The sequence below is a fragment of the Lissotriton helveticus genome, chromosome 10, assembly GCF_964261635.1.
Source record: "Lissotriton helveticus chromosome 10, aLisHel1.1, whole genome shotgun sequence".
NCBI classification, from domain to species: domain Eukaryota; kingdom Metazoa; phylum Chordata; class Amphibia; order Caudata; family Salamandridae; genus Lissotriton; species Lissotriton helveticus.
In genome coordinates, this window is record NC_136071.1 from 23459280 (window position 1) to 23477232 (window position 17953).

A 17953-nucleotide genomic window follows, 5' to 3' on the forward strand; every position below is an offset into this window, starting at 1 on the left:
TACATTCACGAGAGGTGGCATGGATTAGTTCTCTGCATCTCAAGGATTCAGTAATAGGGGTGCTACAATTGTTAGTTACTGCAGACACCAGTGAAGTTTAGAGGGCGGGTATTCAAAACTTTAGCCAGTCGTTCGATGTGGGAATAAAAGCAGAATATTCAATACGTTTCCAAATGTAAAATAGTTCCGCAAATCGGTCAGTTTTAAAATATTTTATGGCACTTGCGCACCAGAGATCACCCTGGTCACTATTCACTTCAAAGCACTCACTTGTTGATTACGGTTTGTATTCATTTGACGCTTGTGGGTAAGTGATCTGTACAAAGGTAACTGAAACGGTCTCTGTAGAGAGTTTGACCCGAGCTCTCCTGGCAAAACAGAGGGAGTAGTTTGTGTTCAGTTTAATTTCACACCAGGAATACAAGATTGCCCCACATTTGTTTTTGGCGTAAAGACAGCATGATGACAGTCAAACAGATCGCTTAGTCTTGGGGGGAAAACTTGTGGGGGGCAGAAATGTGTTTGAAACGCTCCAACCTTTCCATTAAAAATTCTATTTTTGCCTATGCACGGTCTTCGACAGCATGATGACAGTCAAACAGATCGCTTAGTCTTGGGGGGGGAAACTTGTGGGGGGCAGAAATGTGTTTGAAACGCTCCAACCTTTCCATTAAAAATTCTATTTTTGCCTATGCACGGTCTTAGATCAGAACATAGTAGCAATCTTCTTTTTCCAATGGTGACTTGGTTTAACAGAAACCAGTCAGTAACCTTGGGAGGATTTAGCACACAACGAGAGTGGAAAGCAAACCCTACTAACAATATACGACTCCAAATGAGGGGATATCCCTATGTGGAGGATCCATTCCAGTCTTGATGAAGACCTCATAATTGTACTTTGATCACAAAAGGATTCTTCACTTGAGAACCCTAGAAAGACTTCCCACACAGATTGAGGTTTTACATGTGTGATAGTGGTACGTTCAATGCAATCAGTCAAATCATTGTTCCCTCCATTACCTTTGCCCATTTCCTTCAATATTACAAATATTTCCAACCCACCCTCACCCACTGAGTTAGCTTTGCAGTGAGATGCTATCAGTGTATGCGATGGGTCATTGTGCTCTAGAGGTCGCTAAGCGCCATTATGCATAGGGTTATATGTATGGGAGACCGGTGTGTTCAGAGGGGCAGTGCTGCCAGGGTTCAGCACGCTTCACCCTTGCCCTGGAGACTTAGGTTGTGTAGGTGAAGCAGAGGCATCAGAGTCCAGTGCAAGTCGATCAACCAACACTACCAGACCCTGGCGTTGTCCACTGTGCCTATGCCGGTCCTCCCTTAGAAGTAGGAGCCCTTCCAATTTCTGGAAACCTTTTAGTTGGGACATATGCAAGATCTTAGAATTTCTTAGTGACCAGTTTTGACTGTGTGGCAACCACCCCAGTAGGCAGTGACCCAGGGTTTGAGGAACCTCCTTGTAAATGACGGCTTAGACTAGACACGACCTCCTCCAAAATGGTGCTCAGGGTGGTCGCTCACAGAACATGTGCAAGATATGCGCTTCCGTTTCCCCACATTGGGGGCAAGCTGCCTCCAACAACTGGAAATATCTTCTAATTCTTACATGGGTAAAGTACGCTCTTGGAGAGACAGTCAATAGAGTCACTGTATTGTGCTTACTTACCATTTGCAATGGAAGTATTGTTGTGTAAGGTGATATCTCCAGGTAGGAGATATATACTAGTGTGTTAGTGAGTGCTGTGTAAACAGACATTTTTACATATACACTGATTAGATCTGGTAAAAAGCTGCTTAACGCTCCTGGATATGCCTGACGGCTGCTCTCCACACCTACCACTTATAGCTTGCTACAGTTGCCTAAGACCACTAAAATCACCATAAGGGCTGTCTGGATTAGTGCAAGGTGTTGCACTTAAATAAGTGTGCACCATATACCAAGCCAGCCTCCTACAACTTGGTTCTTCTAGCTAGTCTCCACACGAGGCCGCTGCAAGATGAGCTTCAACTTCAGTGGATATAAGCAACAGGATCCTTTGAAGACCCTCACCCTGCACACGAGTTAGGAATTCAAATGTTAGAGCCTGAATTCATATTTCACAAGGCCCGATTTCCATCTTTGGATCCAGACTACATCACTACCAGTTACCTCAATGAAGGGTTGAGGCCCTTTACAAGACCTCCAAATTCAAGAGAAATGGACCTCATCCCAACGACTAATGCACATCAGACTAGAACTCAAGCCCTATTCATCTCCTTGCATGCTTTCCTCCCTCGGATAGCTGAATCCTTGGTGCTGGTCAGTACGGGCACCACCACAAGCACGTTCTACCTTAAGCAGGGAGGAACCAAATCGCTATTTTATGAAGCACAAGAGCTTGGGAATTGGTTAACAGAGCATGGAATTACCCTGAGAGCTGAGCAAGTACTAGGTCTTCGAAACACTAGCAGATGCCCTCAGCAGGACAAAGCGCGGTTGTCTGAGTGGCAGCCAAACCAGTGTCAACTGGACAAGACATTACCACGATATGGGAAACCGGCATTGGACCAGTTTGCAACAAACACCAAATAACTCTATGCCAGCAGATTCCCTGTCCCAGGATCACAGAGGAAATGTCCTTTTCATGCGATGTCTGGGATATACGCCTATGCGCCCCCCCAAACACATACATTCCTAAATTACTCACCAAAATGAGAGTAGAACTGGGTCACCTGCTACTGGTTACCCAGGCAACACTGGTTTTCAGAGCTTCTCCTCCACCTCTCAGAGGAGAAGTCCATTACCTTCTACAGACACCAACTCTAACCAGGAGCCGGAGACAGCATCTCTTTATTTGTATGCGTAGCTCCTGAATTCAGTTAATTTCAAGATCTGAACATTTATTTATTTTATTCATTCAGAGTTTTATATAGCACGAACAAGATCCTTACAGATATCAGAGCGCTTCACAATGACAGGGTAGGGGCAGTAGGAGTGAGCAGAGATAATGGAAGCAGAATATTAGTCACTGACATGGTATGATAATAACATACATAAAACATAATATACAAACAGGTAAACAAGTAATATAAGACGGCACCAGTCATTGATCCCACTACAGAGGTGTTCAGGTACACCTTGGGTGTGTGGATGGCTTATACCAATGACTTAGTGTAGAGAGAACACTGAGTGGGCGCATCGGGAGAGTGAATCAGTAACCCAAAGTGCATCATATATTGGTCGGTATTAGGAGAGTAGCGTAATAATGTCCCCCATCAAGTAGAAGTATTGTGCCAAAGGACCAGGTGAACAGAGATACAGAGCGATGCAGAGTCTCTGATCCAGCACCTATAAGGTTCAGGAGATCTTGGCCAGAAGGATGGTTTTCACCTCTGTCTTGAAGAGTGCAGTGGAGGAGATAAGCCTGGTTTCAGGAGGGTTCAGAAAAGGGTGTGGTGATGAACAGTGTCTGAATTAAGCAGACCACTCTTACCCAGTCCAAAGATCAGGGCTTGATCCATCACCGTTGTTTAGCTCACTGCACCATCCCAGCTCAGAACCTGGCTACATGCAAATTAGTCTGTTCCTGTCCCAGTGCATGATGGGAACAGGGCAAACCAAACTACCAAGCCAATTCTTATACTGGGAAGGAAACAAGCTACCGGGGACCGGTTTCTGGCATTTCAGCCTCGTCGGCCCGGCTTGTTTAAACCCTCATGGTGCAATGAGCAAGGGACTCAATACCCTTCCACGCTTATGGTGGACAAAACTATTCAGAAAAGGGGGTGGTGATGAACAGAGTGTCTGAATTAAGCAGACCACTCTTGCCCAGTCCAAAGATCAGGGGGAGCGCATTCCAGATCCTGGGTGCCATTCCTGAGAAGGAGCGCTTGTATGTTCTTTCCGGAATCTACGAGGTTTCAGGAGTAGATTTTTTGTACTTCTATTGGATCTCGAACCTCCTGATATAGACAACTTTTGAGCGAGGTAGTTGGGTGCATTGTGGTGCACGGCCGCGTGTGTCATTACTGCAATTTTTAGCTGTATTCTAGCTTCAAAAGGCAGCCATTTTAGAGATTTTAAGTCTGGGGATATATGCGAGTGTTTTGAGCCAGTAATGAGTCTCGCGGCAGCGTTCAGGGAGGCTCTTAAGGGTGCTGTTGTGGATAGCGGGAGTCCGCTGAGGGCCACAATTCCGTAGTCTATTCGAGGGATGACTAAAGCTTGTACAGCAGTTTGGAAGTCTTCGGCAGGGAGAAAAGGTTTAATTTTCCTCAGTGTGTTGATTTGGAAATTAGCTCCTTTTGTGGCTTTGCTAACGTGCTGCTGCATGTTGAGCTTGGCGTCGAGTGTGATGCCTAGGGATTTCGCCGAATCCACGATGGTAGGTTGGACATTGAGTGCTGTTAGACTATTGAGCCAGGTTTGGGTGGTGGAAATTTTCGCCGGGGGTGAGATGAGTAGGAACTCAGTTTTCAGAGCATTTAGTTTGAGGTGATTATCGGCCAGCCAAGATTGAGTGTTCATAAGTGTGGAGTTCAGATGTTTGATATCTTCCGGGGACTGTAGCTTTAGGTAAAGTTGTGTGTCGTCGGCGTACATATGGAATTGGACATTGGAAGCTTGGAGCAAGGTGGCGAGCGGTTCCATGACGAGGTTGAACAGTGTGGGGGAGAGGGAGGATCCTTGTGGGACACCTAGATCTGCAGGCACAGGTGTAGATAGCACATTGTCGATCTTGAACTTCTGAGACCGGTTGTGAAGGAAGGACGAAAACCATTTGAGAACAGTTCCCGATAGACCCATTCTAGTGCTTAGCAGCTCCAGCAAGTTCTCATGTTTGACCGTGTCAAATGCTGGAGAGGTCAAGAAGGATGAGGAGGCAGGACTCATTGCGATCAAGAATTTGGAGGGCGTCATCAATTATGTGTGTCATAGCTGTTTCCGTGCTATGTTTCGCTCGGAAGCCTGATTGATCAATTTGACCTCCTCAACCCTCATCAATGTGTTTTGTTAGTTGGAGTTGGACACATTTCTCCAGCAGTTTGGCCAGGGTGGGGATGTTGGTGATGGGTCGGTAATTGTTTAGGTCAGACGGATCAGCTGTAGGTTTCTTGAGTATAGGCGTGACTTGCCCCACCTGGAGGGAGTCTGGAATTAGGCCTTGTTGTAGGGAGCTATTGATGATTTTGGTCCAGAGAGGGAGGAGCAAGGGGATGAAGTCTTTTACAGCATTAGCAGGTAGGGGGTCAGTGAGGTGATTAGAGGGCTTCAAGGTGCAGAGCAGTTTGTGTATTGCTTCTTCCGAGTAGGTATCGAAGTACAGCCAGGATGCCTTGTTTTTAGGTTGATTGTTAGACATTCTGGTGTGGTTGGGGAATCGGCTTACATCCATGATGAGGTCATTTCTTATGTTGTCAGACTTTAGCTTAAAGAAAGCAGAGAAGGCTTCACAGTGTGGGGTGTCGCTTGTTGTGCTGTTTGATTGTAAGGGTTGTGCCTTTGTTTGGGTCTTGATTAGTTCGAACAGCTTTCTTGGCCTGTTTTTTGCTTGGTCCAACTGGCGGCTAAAGAAGTCAGACTTTGTGCGCTTTATTTTCCTGATGTAGGCATTTCTCTTGTTCTTAAGCCTTTTGAGGTGCAGTGCTGAAGGGTCCGATCTCCAGGTGCGCTCTGCCATTCGCATAGTACGCCTGTCGTCATTGAGTCTGTCATACCAGGGGTTAGAAATTTTGGTGGAGACTTCAGTTGCAGTGGGGCGACTTCATTGACTATTGTATTCATAGAGTCAAGGTAGTGGTCGGTCAGTGATTGAACATCCGAGGCACCTGTGGGGGGGAAGGAGGAGATTGCCGATGTGTGGAGGCAGGGTAGAGGGGTTAAGATTCTTCATGTCCCTTTTCCATGTTTTGGATTTGATTGGTTGAGCCGGGTTAGGTTTAACTTTTTCATTGATAAAGGTGATAATGTGGTGATCTGACCAGTCGCAGGGTTGGATCGCCTCCAGTTGTGTAGAGTTCTCTTTGGCGATGATGAGATCGAGTATCGAGCCTTTGTCATGTGTTGGTCTATCGCATATTTGGGTGAGGTCAAGCGCATTAAGGAAAGTTTTGAGACTATTCACCACGGTGTCTTTCTGATCGTTCCAGTGGAGATTGAAGTCGCCCAGGTAGACTTGGGTGGTCTGCCGACCGGCATTGGAAGTGATCATGTCCATGAGTTGTTGGGTGAATATGAGATGGTCACCAGGCGGGTGATAGATGAGATGTAAAGCACAAACTTGTTTGCCCTCGCTGGTGATGTCGAGGCAGAGGAGTTCACAGGAGGAAAGGGAGGGGGAGTTGACTTTAGTAACGGAGAGGTTGCTCCTAAAAATGCATGCAATGCCCCCGCCCGTCTTGCCAGGGGACCTGTCGAGCCTAATGATGTGATAATTGGGGGGGGGGACCAGTATGTCCATAATCGGGGTAGAGGCTTCAGTAAGCCACGTTTCCGTTAGAATGGCTAGGTCCAGATCCATAGCCGAGACGAGATCAGCGATGTCGGAGGAGTGTCTCTGGGCCGATCTGCAATTGAGTAGGATGCATTTGAGTTTGGGAGAGAGAAGGGTGGTCGAGCTTTCTAGAGTGAGTGGAACTTTTCTGAGGTTGTTAGGGACAGAACCTCTGTTGAGTGTTGGGAGCCTGAGGGTTTGTAAGAATTGTGGGTATGGGGATGTGTGTGTTGGATATGTGTTTTACCGGACCTGAGCCATAAGAGCGTAGGAGAGAGCATAGGTCGCGGTCCGACAGTGGGTTGAGGACACGACAGGGGCGCTGGGAGTTATTGCGAACGGGGATAGTCGGCCAGCGCGGGTGTCGTTGGAGGCGAGGGTATGTAGGGAGGGTGCGTCGTTTGTAGGGTAGGGGGGTGGTGGGAGGTAGACTGGGCTGTGAGGAGAGGAGGTCTTTGATTGCGTGGACATCTTTTTTGATTTGTAGAATATCCTCTTTGACTTGTTGGAGGGTGGGTAAAGTCAGGTCAGGAGGTGGATTGGGGATGGGGTTGGTGGTGAGAGCCATTGGTGACTGGTTGAGTAGTGAGCTGGAAAGCAGGCAGGGTATCGAGGGGGGGGGATATACTAGCGTTTTTGGAAGGTTCCGCGGTGCTAATGAGTGGGATGGCATTCAAAGTGTGGGCGAGGGGTGTGGGTGACGTAGGCGGTGAAGGCGGTGGGTGGGAGGCATAGGTAGCGCAGTCAGTGAGAGACGGTGCTGGGAGTAGAAGAGTGAGTGGAGGCTGAAGACAGTGGGGGAGACAGGAGGGTAGTGAGGGCTGAGAATAGGAGGTGGGAGAGAGGGGGATGCTAAGGTAGGGGAGGCGGTATGTTCTGTATGTTTTGTTGGGAGGGTGAGAGTGTCGTGAGTGGGGAGGGAGAGGTGTCCGCTGTGGGGGGGGGGGGGTGGATAAGCTCCGAATGGTGGTGTGATGTGGTGGCGTGTTGTGGGTGAGAGTTGTTATGTCAGGTGTGAGAGTGTCGTGTGTGAGAGTGGGGAGGGAGCTGGGGAGGGAGAGGGGTCTGCCGTGGGGGGGGGATGTGAGGGGGGGTGGATAAACTCCGAGCGGTGGTGTGTTCAGATGGTGGCGTGTTGTGGGTGGGGGTTGTTATGTCAGGGGGGAGAGGGATGGGGGTAAAAGGGGTCATGTTAGAGGGGTGGCTAGTATAGGAGGTGGAGACATTTGTGACTGTCCTTGGGGAGTGTGGGGCGTTAACAGCAGGTGGGCCATTTACTGGGGTGCTGGGGGTAGAGGTGTTGTAGGTGGGGGCTGCGACATCAGGGGGTGATAGTGCTGGTGGAGTTCTGGGTGGGGGTCCGCGTCTTGGAGAGGTGCTCTTTGAACTTGGGGAACAGGTTGTCTAGTAGTTCCAGGTTCTTGTCCGTGGATTGAATTAGGACAATCCCGTTATTGTAGATAGTAATGGTAGCCCTGCCAGGGAAGAGGTGGGAAGGTGTGATAGAGCGAGTTAGGCCATGAGTTGTTTTCCTGGTGGTGGAGACGGTGAGTAGGGTTAGGAACGCTTTTCTCCATTGGACTCTGCGTGAGGTGTGGAAGATGACATCAGTATTCAGGGCTCCATTGCCCGGTGAGAAGTAGGTGTCGGCAAAGGGAGTTTCAGGGTGCGACCTCAAGAAGTTATGTTTAAAAAGTTTAGTGGCTTTTTTGGTGAGGGTGGAAGGGTAGTTAATTCTAAAAGTGTGCTTGCCGTTGAGCTCCATTTTAGAAAGGCTGTGATGTTGGGTGTAGGAGATAGGACGACAACAACAACTACTATATAAACATAATAAAGATTTGCCACGTCTCAAATAGAAAGCACCAACGAGACTAACGGATTAAAATGGAGAAGAGTGTCATTGGTGGCATCAAAACCTCAGAGCAAATCCTACCATACCTACTCCCAGAGTCTAAACCAGCCTGGTCTACTCATTGGTAAAGGCCTATCTCTCCACCATATCAGGATACAGATGCTCACCTAAGACTTCCTCTTTGTTCCACCAGAATTGCAAAGCAATTTATGAAGGGGCTCTTTTGAACCTTTCCTCTGGCGAGAGCTGCTCCTCCCGAGTGGCATCTCAATGTAGTTCTATCACAATAGAAGCAACCCTGTGAGCCAATCCATAGGGCAGACATAACATCTCACGTGGAAGGTTGCTCGCCTCACTAATATCCAACAGGCAACGTCAGTGAAATGCAGGCGCTCACTACCAAGCTACCTTTTCTATGCTTCACAAATGACTGGTTCTCAGTATGAATCCTAAATTCACCCCCAAGGTTCTGTCACAATTCCACCTAAAAGCCAGTTATTCGCAGAACCTTTTCCCCCAATCCAGCCACACCAGTAGAACAGACACTGCATACTCTAGGCATTAAACTGTCTGAAATTCTACCTGCAAAGGACTAAGCATATCCGCAAGAGACCAACTTTTTGTAGTTCATGGACAAGGCTGTCAAGGAACCGCAGTTACTAAAATGACCACAGCAAGATGGATTGTAGCTACAATATAATTCTGCCATGACAAAGCCGGCAAACCTTTGGTAAGGAAGATTAGAGCGCATTCCACAAGAGCAGTCTACCCTGGCTGCTATGTTCACAAGCATTCCACTGGAGAATTTCTGCAGGGCTGCAACGTGGAAAGCACCCACACATTTATGCAGAATTACTGCCTGGAAATAACGCAGCATAGTGACCCAGCTGTAGGACAGGCAGTGTAACGCCATTTATTCAAATATGGCGAGCCTCTTTCAATAGAGGTGTTTGTGTTTAAGATTACCTACATCTCTAGTATGAAAATCTAACTGATTTAAAACAAAATTAACTTACTCAAGTGTTGTTCATGGGAATGTTTATTCTGTGCCACTATACATATGTATATTCATGGAGATATGCGTAGATATTGAAATTTTCAAGTGATGATAATGTTAACCACCATCTGCTATGGGTACTTACAGTTGTATTACTACTGCTTGCTATTCGGATTCAATCATGTGAATCTATGAAAGATACCCAGTACTGGATAATAAGTTACTTACCTGTACCTGCAGTTATCCAGTAGTGGCCATAACACTACATGAAAGAACACAGGGGCAATGAGTAGTTGCAACCAAAGCTCCAGTATCTTGTGCTACTAGACACAGCAACACCTGGGTCACAGGTTTTAATTCCTGAAAGCCAGACTACAGTCTCACCTTAGACCCAGTAGTTTCCCTAAATACTAGAGCGCACAAAAGTTTTCCAACCTACTCCGCTTGACCTACCCATTGGACCACAAATCTGGGACCGCGCAAGACGCAAGTCAGTTAGGCCTACCACTGTGGTGGGGCTAGAGGCCCGGACTAATAGATCATAGGCATATACTCTGGGCACAGACTACAATGTGGGTTAGCATGTGTGAGCCACAGATATTAGGAAGGGGGGGGGGGGGGGGGGGGAGACGGCGGAAGAATAACTGATATCTATAATGTGAATAGTAAATGTTAATACATGCAGATGTTCAAGCTCCTAGTTCTAACATAAAAATTCCGACTTTGCTCCGATACCCTAGGGCATCATACATATGTGCGCAGACTGTCTGCTGTGCACTCACTAAAACATGGAAATGCTGCAAGGTAAACATGCGACGCACCATAAAGAGCACTCTAAGACGATGGGGAGGACCGGCCATGATCAGGGCCACTGGAATTGTGGCAGGGTTTAGTAAATTATGGGGCAAGAAAAGGCAAATTATGCAGCACATTGCAATAGTAGTACTCCATTATTTTGTCATTTTTAAACTTGGTGACAGTATTGGCATTGGTTGCACCCCATTAGTACCAGTTTAACACCCAACTATAGCAATTAGCAACAGAAAGGTGACCTGTAGAGCTTTGAAAAGGGCCTTCCACTGTGTAGCAGCTTATGGAACTGCATTCAGCAGTTTAACTGTTTGAGCTAGAAGCAATGTATTTTTTTTTATTATTGAAGTCTACACATTGTGTGTTAGACCTGGCATAGTCTGTTTTTCCCCTGCTGGTTTTAGAACTCTGGATACTTTACCACATCTGATCGGTGTTAAAGTACTCCCTGTGTAAATTGTGACTGGTTCTCCATGATTGGCATTTTTGATTTACTGGTAAAACCCTAGTAAAGTGCACTGAATCTGCCCAGGTCCTGTAATTCAAGTGCGATTAGTGGGACTGCAGCACTGATTGTGCCGCCCACATGAGTAGCCGCGCAAACATGTCTCAGGACTGCCACCACAGTGTGAGCTCAGATTTAAACTTTCCTGTCGACCTGGCAAGTGCACCCACTTGCCAGGCCCAAACTTTCCCTCTTACTACATGTAAGGCACCAGAGGTAGGCCCAAGGTAGCCCCAAGGGCAGGGTGCAATGTAAAATGTCGGACATGTGCGTTTTACATGTCCTCATAGTGAAATACAATTAATTTCAGTTTTCACTATTGCAAGGACTCTCTCTCCTACAGGCTATCACTGGAGCTGCCTTGTAACCCCTTTATCAAGCTTAACTTCCAACTGGGAAGAGATTTGGAGACCCTGAACTAACAATTTAATTTTTTTTCTTTAAACAAATTTTTTCGGGAAGTTGGTTGTTAAATGTGCATGTTTGAAAGTGCCACTTTTAGAAAGTGTGCATTTTCTTGCTTTACCATTCTGTGCCTGCCTGTAGAATCCACATCTGGGTTAGACGGACAACGAGGCTGTCAGGGCATCCACTCTAGACAGTCCCAAAGGGAGCAGAGGTGTGTGCCCTGCAAATCCTGAACCATCACCAGGCTGATGGGCCTTCCTGAAATAGAGTGGAGGGAGGAGAGGTCACCAACACCTGAATAGGGCTGTGCCTGTCCTCACATAAAGCGGTCTCTACCCCCCTGTAGTGTGCCTGGAGCCAGCTCAAGGAAAGGGAGAGTCTTGCGCACTACAAAGACTTTCCTTTCATGTTTGCCTACTTCAAAGGCAGAAACGTGTATAAGTAATTGAGTTGTGACACCATAGCTTCAGAACACTTCTTGACGAAGAGGACATTCGGCCAATAAGTGCTGGAGAAGTGGCCAGGAGGGACTGCCGCTTTTCTGGCCTGGCCTGCTGCTATCTTGGGTAGTGAAAGGACAGGACTTTACTTTCCACATCCTGCTTGTCAAGGTACTCCAAGTGCTTGCCTCCTATCAAGTCTCTCGGCCATCAAAGACTATCTTCAGCCCACAAACTCCTGATGGGAATTCTGACCAGCCATGTGGTGCCAATTCCAGTTCTGGGCCATTGGAGATGGCTTTGCTGCTAAAAAAAACCAAAGCCATGCTTCGGCTCTCAGGAGCACCACCATGCAGTTAGAAAACCAACAGACCTCTTGCAGTGCCTGCAAGATCACAGCAACATGTGTCAACGATATCAGTGGCACGCGTTCTAACCACCCTGCTGTATGGCTGGAGTAATCAACGCAACACCTATTCCACTGCATCGACCCAACAGGACTGGATTTGACACATCTTCCCCATGCGCCAAGTTTTTCCCTTAAACATGGCCCAGCAGTAAGGAACCAAGGCTATGTGTCAGGAGATAGACGCATCCCATTCCTCTGCACTGCAGTAAGGAATGAACACATCAACTCCCCTGGGATAAACAGACGCATCGCTTTGCCTTTTCAGCACCTCATTTCCCCTGTGCCGGTTTAAGTCTTTGATTGTTGGCGCACCCCAGGTATTTTGTGATAAAATAGCATAGTTTCCTATGGACAACTATTTTTAACTTCAAATAATAACCTTGGATTTTAGTCTTAACCATGTTTAATTCAGATAAACATGGTTTATTTTTCTAACCTGGTGTGTCTTTTTGTAGTGTGTACTGTGTTACTGTGTGTACAAATGCTTTACACATTGCCTCAGAGATAAGCCTGACTGCTGGTGCCAAGCTACCAAGGGGGTGAAGCAGGGGTTATTGTAGCTGTGTAATCTCCTTATCTTGACAAACCTCTGCCAACCAGAGACCGCCAATTCTAACAATGTGGCAGATGGATTATTTATTGATATTTGTAAAGCGCAGCATATACCCGAAGGTGTCTTGGCGCCAATTAATTTGCAAGCTGCAGGTGGTACTAAGCTTATATGCTCCAACCCCATGCTCCATACCATGAAACTTATTTATTGAACAGCCATGTTTTCAGTTTTTTGCGAAATTGGAGCAATGTGGGACATGATCTTATGTCCTGAGGCAGGGTGTTCCAGAGTTTGGAAGCTGCTACCACAAAACGCCGATCTCCCCAGGCGACTGTCCTGGTGCGAGGCACTGTTAGTTGGTTGCTATTGGAGGATCGAAGATGACGTGTTGGTTGGTAAGGGCATAGATGGTCTATTAAGAAATGCGGACCCGGTCTATTTAGTGCCTTATAGACTATGCACTGTGATTTAAATCTGGCTCTGTTCTGAATCGTCAGCCAGTGTAGTTTTGTTATTGCGTCTGATAGAGGTGCAAACTTTGGAATTCCAAGGAGCAGGCGGGCTGCCGCGTTTTGTATCGTCTGCAATTTTTTTATGACTCTAACTTGGGAGTTAAGGAAGAGCCCATTACAATAGTCCAGTGATGTCAGGACCAGAGAACTCACCAATGTTTTAATAGCAGTTGTTGGGAGGTAAGGGCTTATTTTCCGAATCATGCGCAGTTTGTAATGGGCTGTAGAAGCAACTTTATTGGCATGATCCATGAAATTTAGACGGTCGTCGAAAACAACTCCCAGGTTTCTTACCTTAGTCACCGGTTTAGGAGGGGGCACCGAACGTTTGGGGCCACCAACAGGAGGGCCAATCCGGTGAAAGTTGTCCAAAAATCATAACCTCAGTTTTTTCTGAGTTGAGTTTTAGGCAATTTACGGCCATCCACTCACCTATCTCTATCAGTCCGTTTTGGAAACGTTGGGCGACCTCACCTCCGTCACCCCTTATGGCCATGACCAGTTGTGTATCATCCGCGTAGGAGGTTAGGCTCATCCCATGTGCCTTGATGACATTGGCCAGGTCCGACACATAGATATTGAACAGTGTCGGATTCAGGGATGAGCCTTGAGGTACCCCACACGGCTGTGTCAACTTGGCAGATTGGTAGGGGCCAAGAGTGACGGCCTGCGTTCTCTCAGTAAGAAAGGATGCGAGGAGATCTCTTGCCGTAGAGGAGATGCCCATCATTATGTGACAAACCGACAATTATGTGAAAAATCACTGCAGCTGTATAATTCTAATGAGCCTGGCCATGAGTCATGACCACCACAAGACTAGAGACTGACACAGTGGACGTGAACATTTGAGACAGCACCGAGTGTCTGCAGACTGAGCATGCAAGGCTCACGTCCCTCTCACCTTGGACAGCACAAAGCGGTCGTTGTTGACGTTGCCTGGGTCAGATGCCTTGTACTTCATAGTGTGGAAAAAGAGGACGGACATGACCTCCGCGGCGCTGCAGCATGACGTGGGGTGCCTGCAAGGAACGAGAGATTAGTTAGAAGAGGCTAGGTGCCCCGCAGAGCGCTTGCCAGCCTAGGACCACCCTTAAGTTTAATAAAGCACCTTGCAGCCAAGGACCACCACCACACTCACACGTTTGATAAAGCACCTTACAGCCAAGGTGGACAACCACCCCCCTCACAAGTTTGATAAAGCACCTTGCAGCCAAGGTGTACCACCACCACCCTCAAGTTTAATAAAGCACCTTGCAGCCAAGGAGCAAGACCACCACCACCACCACCACCCTTACAAGTTTGATAAAGCACCTTGAAGCCAAGGTGGACCACCACCCCCCCCATACAAGTTTGATAAAGCACCTTGCAGCCAAGGACCACCACCCTTACAAGTTTAATAAAGCACCTTGCAGCCAAGGTGCACCACCACCCTTACAAGTTTAATAAAGCACCTTGGCTGCAAGGTGCTTTATTAAACTTGTAAGGGTGGTGGTGGTGCACCTTGGCTGCAAGGTGCACCACCACCACCCTTACAAGTTTAATAAAGCACCTTGCAGCCAAGGTGCAACACCACCACCACCACCACCCTTACAAGTTTAATAAAGCACCTTGCAGCCAAGGTGCACCACCACCACCACCACCACCACCCTTACAAGTTTAATAAAGCACCTTGCAGCCAAGGTGCAACACCACCACCCTTACACGTTTAATAAAGCACCTTGCAGCCAAAGTGCACCACCCTGACAAGTTTAATAAAGCACCTTGCAGCCAAGGTGCAACACCACCACCCTTACACGTTTAATAAAGCACCTTGCAGCCAAAGTGCACCACCACCACCCTTACACGTTTAATAAAGCACCTTGCAGCCAAAGTGCACCACCACCACCCTTACACGTTTAATAAAGCACCTTGCAGCCAAGGTGCACCACCACCACCACCACCCTTACAAGTTTAATAAAGCACCTTGCAGCCAAGGTGCACCACCACCACCACCACCCTTACAAGTTTAATAAAGCATCTTGCAGCCAAGGTGCACCACCACCACCACCCTTACAAGTTTAATAAAGCACCTTGCAGCCAAGGTGGACCACCACCCCCCTCACAAGTTTAATAAAGCATCTTGCAGCCAAGGTGCAACACCACCACCCTTACAAGTTTAATAAAGCACCTTGCAGCCAAGGTGGACCACCACCCCCCTCACAAGTTTAATAAAGCATCTTGCAGCCAAGGTGCAACACCACCACCCTTACAAGTTTAATAAAGCACCTTGTGAGGCAGTATGGGTACTTCAGAGCACTGAGAAGGGTACCAAGTTTAGAGGCCCACGTGCACATAGCCGTTATGTTTTACCAGACCATGGACAGAAGCACGCTCGCTATGGTGCACCCGAGAAAAGCTGGAAGCGCCACAGATCAGAGCGGTGCCCGGCCGGGTCCTGCGCCTCGTCTCAGAGGCTCGAACCGGGGGCAGGGGACGCCCCAAACCGTGAGCGCACCCCTTGAAAGGCCCCTGCGCTCCGCGGCGCCGAGAGGCCCAGCACGCGTCCCTCACGGCCCCTACCACAGCACCCCCTTAGGGGATGCGGCGGCGGAGCACGTGGGCCTTACCCTCCCACCTACCGCCACACCTACCGCCACCCCATGATCGGCGGCTCGCCTCCGCGTAACGGGGGGGAGGGGAGACCACGTGCAGTCACCACCGTGGGCCTGTGCTGAGGATGCACGTGATCTGTGCACACCCCCTTCAATACGCGGACCCCTCACCGCACACAACCCCACTATCGCTGCACAGCCCCCCACTGAACACGCGGGGCCCTCACTGCACACCCGCCCATTCAACACGCGGGCCTCTCACCGCACACACCCGCACCCTCGAAAAACAACACGAGGGACCCTCACCGCACACCCGCCCATTCAACACGCGGCCCCTCACCGCACACACCCGCACCCTCGAAAAATAACACGAGGGACCCTCACCGCACACCCGCCCATTCAACACGCGGCCCCTCACCGCACACACCCGCACCCTCGAAAAATAACACGAGGGACCCTCACCGCACACCCGCCCATTCAACACGCGGCCCCTCACCGCACACACCCGCACCCTCGAAAAACAACACGAGGGACCCTCACCGCACACCCGCCCATTCAACACGCGGCCCCTCACCGCACACACCCGCACCCTCGAAAAATAACACGAGGGACCCTCACCGCACACCCGCCCATTCAACACGCGGCCCCTCACCGCACACACCCGCACCCTCGAAAAATAACACGAGGGACCCTCACCGCACACCCGCCCATTCAACACGCGGCCCCTCACCGCACACACCCGCACCCTCGAAAAATAACACGCGGGCCCCTCACCGCACACCCGCCCATTCAACACGCGGCCCCTCACCCAGAGTTGGAGGCGCAGGTGGCCCGGATGGAGTGCACCCGGAGCCGGTGCGCCAGGTCCCGGAGGCCCTGCAGGTGCTGCTCCTCGGGCTGCTGGTAGGAGGCCATGCTGTGGAGTGAGGGAGGATGCTGAAGAGACCGGCGTGCACTGCTGCAGGGCTGCCTGGAGTGAGAGCGCGGACCTTTAACTCCCACCTCCAGGAAGTGACTTCAGCAGGGGGAGGGATGGACAGCCTTCAGCAGGGGGCGGGATGGACAGCCTTCAGCAGGGGGAGGGATGGACAGCCTTCAGCAGTGGGAGGGATGGACGACTTCAGCAGGGGGAGGGATGGACAGACTTCAGCAGGGGGAGGGATGGACAGACTTCAGCAGGGGGCGGGATGGACAGACTTCAGCAGGGGGCGGGATGGACAGACTTCAGCAGGGGGCGGGATGGACAGACTTCAGCAGGGGGCGGGATGGACAGACTTCAGCAGGGGGAGGGATGGACAGACTTCAGCAGGGGGCGGGATGGACAGCCTTCAGCAGTGGGAGGGATGGACGACTTCAGCAGGGGGAGGGATGGACAGACTTCAGCAGGGGGCGGGATGGACAGACTTCAGCAGGGGGCGGGATGGACAGACTTCAGCAGGGGGAGGGATGGACAGACTTCAGCAGGGGGCGGGATGGACAGACTTCAGCAGGGGGCGGGATGGACAGACTTCACAGTGAACAGAGATGAGCGCGCCCAGTCCAGCCCACGTGAGGGGCAGCCACTGGGGAACACACAGGGATTGGGATGAGAGAGGGTGTGTCCCCCCAGATGCACGTGATTGGACAGAGGGGTGCTCTCACTCCACAGACACGTGACTGTCTCCGAGGACGCGCGAGAAAACTGCCCCATGCGTCCGGTTGCCTCCATGTGATGTGCAGTGCCAGTGCTTTATATGGACATGGCCAAGTGCAGGCAGGCAGGCTGGCAAGTTTCCCTGCCCCACGCGTGGCGAGCTGCTCCTGGTTAGGTTTTTCCTTTGAATTATGGGATTTGTAGTCCTGATATCATTATTGAATAAACAAAACCACAAGTTCCAGAGTTCATAGAAAAAAAATCTGGTCTGGAGTTGCTTATCAGTTGGACCTGGGAAACATTTACTATTTGTTTATTCAATGTTTTTCTATATCTCATACTAATCCCAAGGATATCAGCACGTTTCACATCATACAATATAAGTAAATGGAAGGCAGCCTGCAGAAAAAGATTCAATTTGAAGGACGGCACAGTGTCGGAAGCTGGCTCTGTGTATACATACTACACCAAAATAAGGTATAAGGTGCACAGAGTCCAGTGGATTCCCAGAGGTATAGCAGAGGCTAAATTAGATAATTACTAAGGGCTCTCTTTGTGGTAGTGTGGACAAGCATTTAGGCTTATCAGGAGGGTGTGTTAAGCATTTATGGTGTTCACTCCATCAAGACTGATGCCACACACTCAGAGACAGAATCCAGACCAACTAGGTACGTTTAAAAGTTATACTTATGCTTTATTTCTAGAACCAAGAAGGGCTTGGCACAGGTAGGCAAAATATTCTTTCAAATCCA

At 49.1% G+C, this 17953-nt stretch overlaps 1 protein-coding gene across 1 annotated transcript in view; it reads right to left on the reverse strand.

Moving 5' to 3' along the window:
* TKTL1 (transketolase like 1) overlaps positions 1-17134 on the reverse strand; it is a 37369-nt gene extending 20235 nt beyond the window's left edge. Inside the window, exons 1-3 of the mRNA XM_078664598.1 lie at positions 16973-17134; positions 16377-16583; positions 13879-13996 (exon numbers count right to left, since the gene is read on the reverse strand). Coding sequence (XP_078520724.1) covers positions 13879-13996; positions 16377-16483 — 225 coding nt within the window. The 5' untranslated portion in view covers positions 16484-16583; positions 16973-17134. The remainder of the gene's footprint in view (positions 1-13878; positions 13997-16376; positions 16584-16972) is intronic.
* Between the last annotated feature and the right edge of the window lie 819 nt (positions 17135-17953).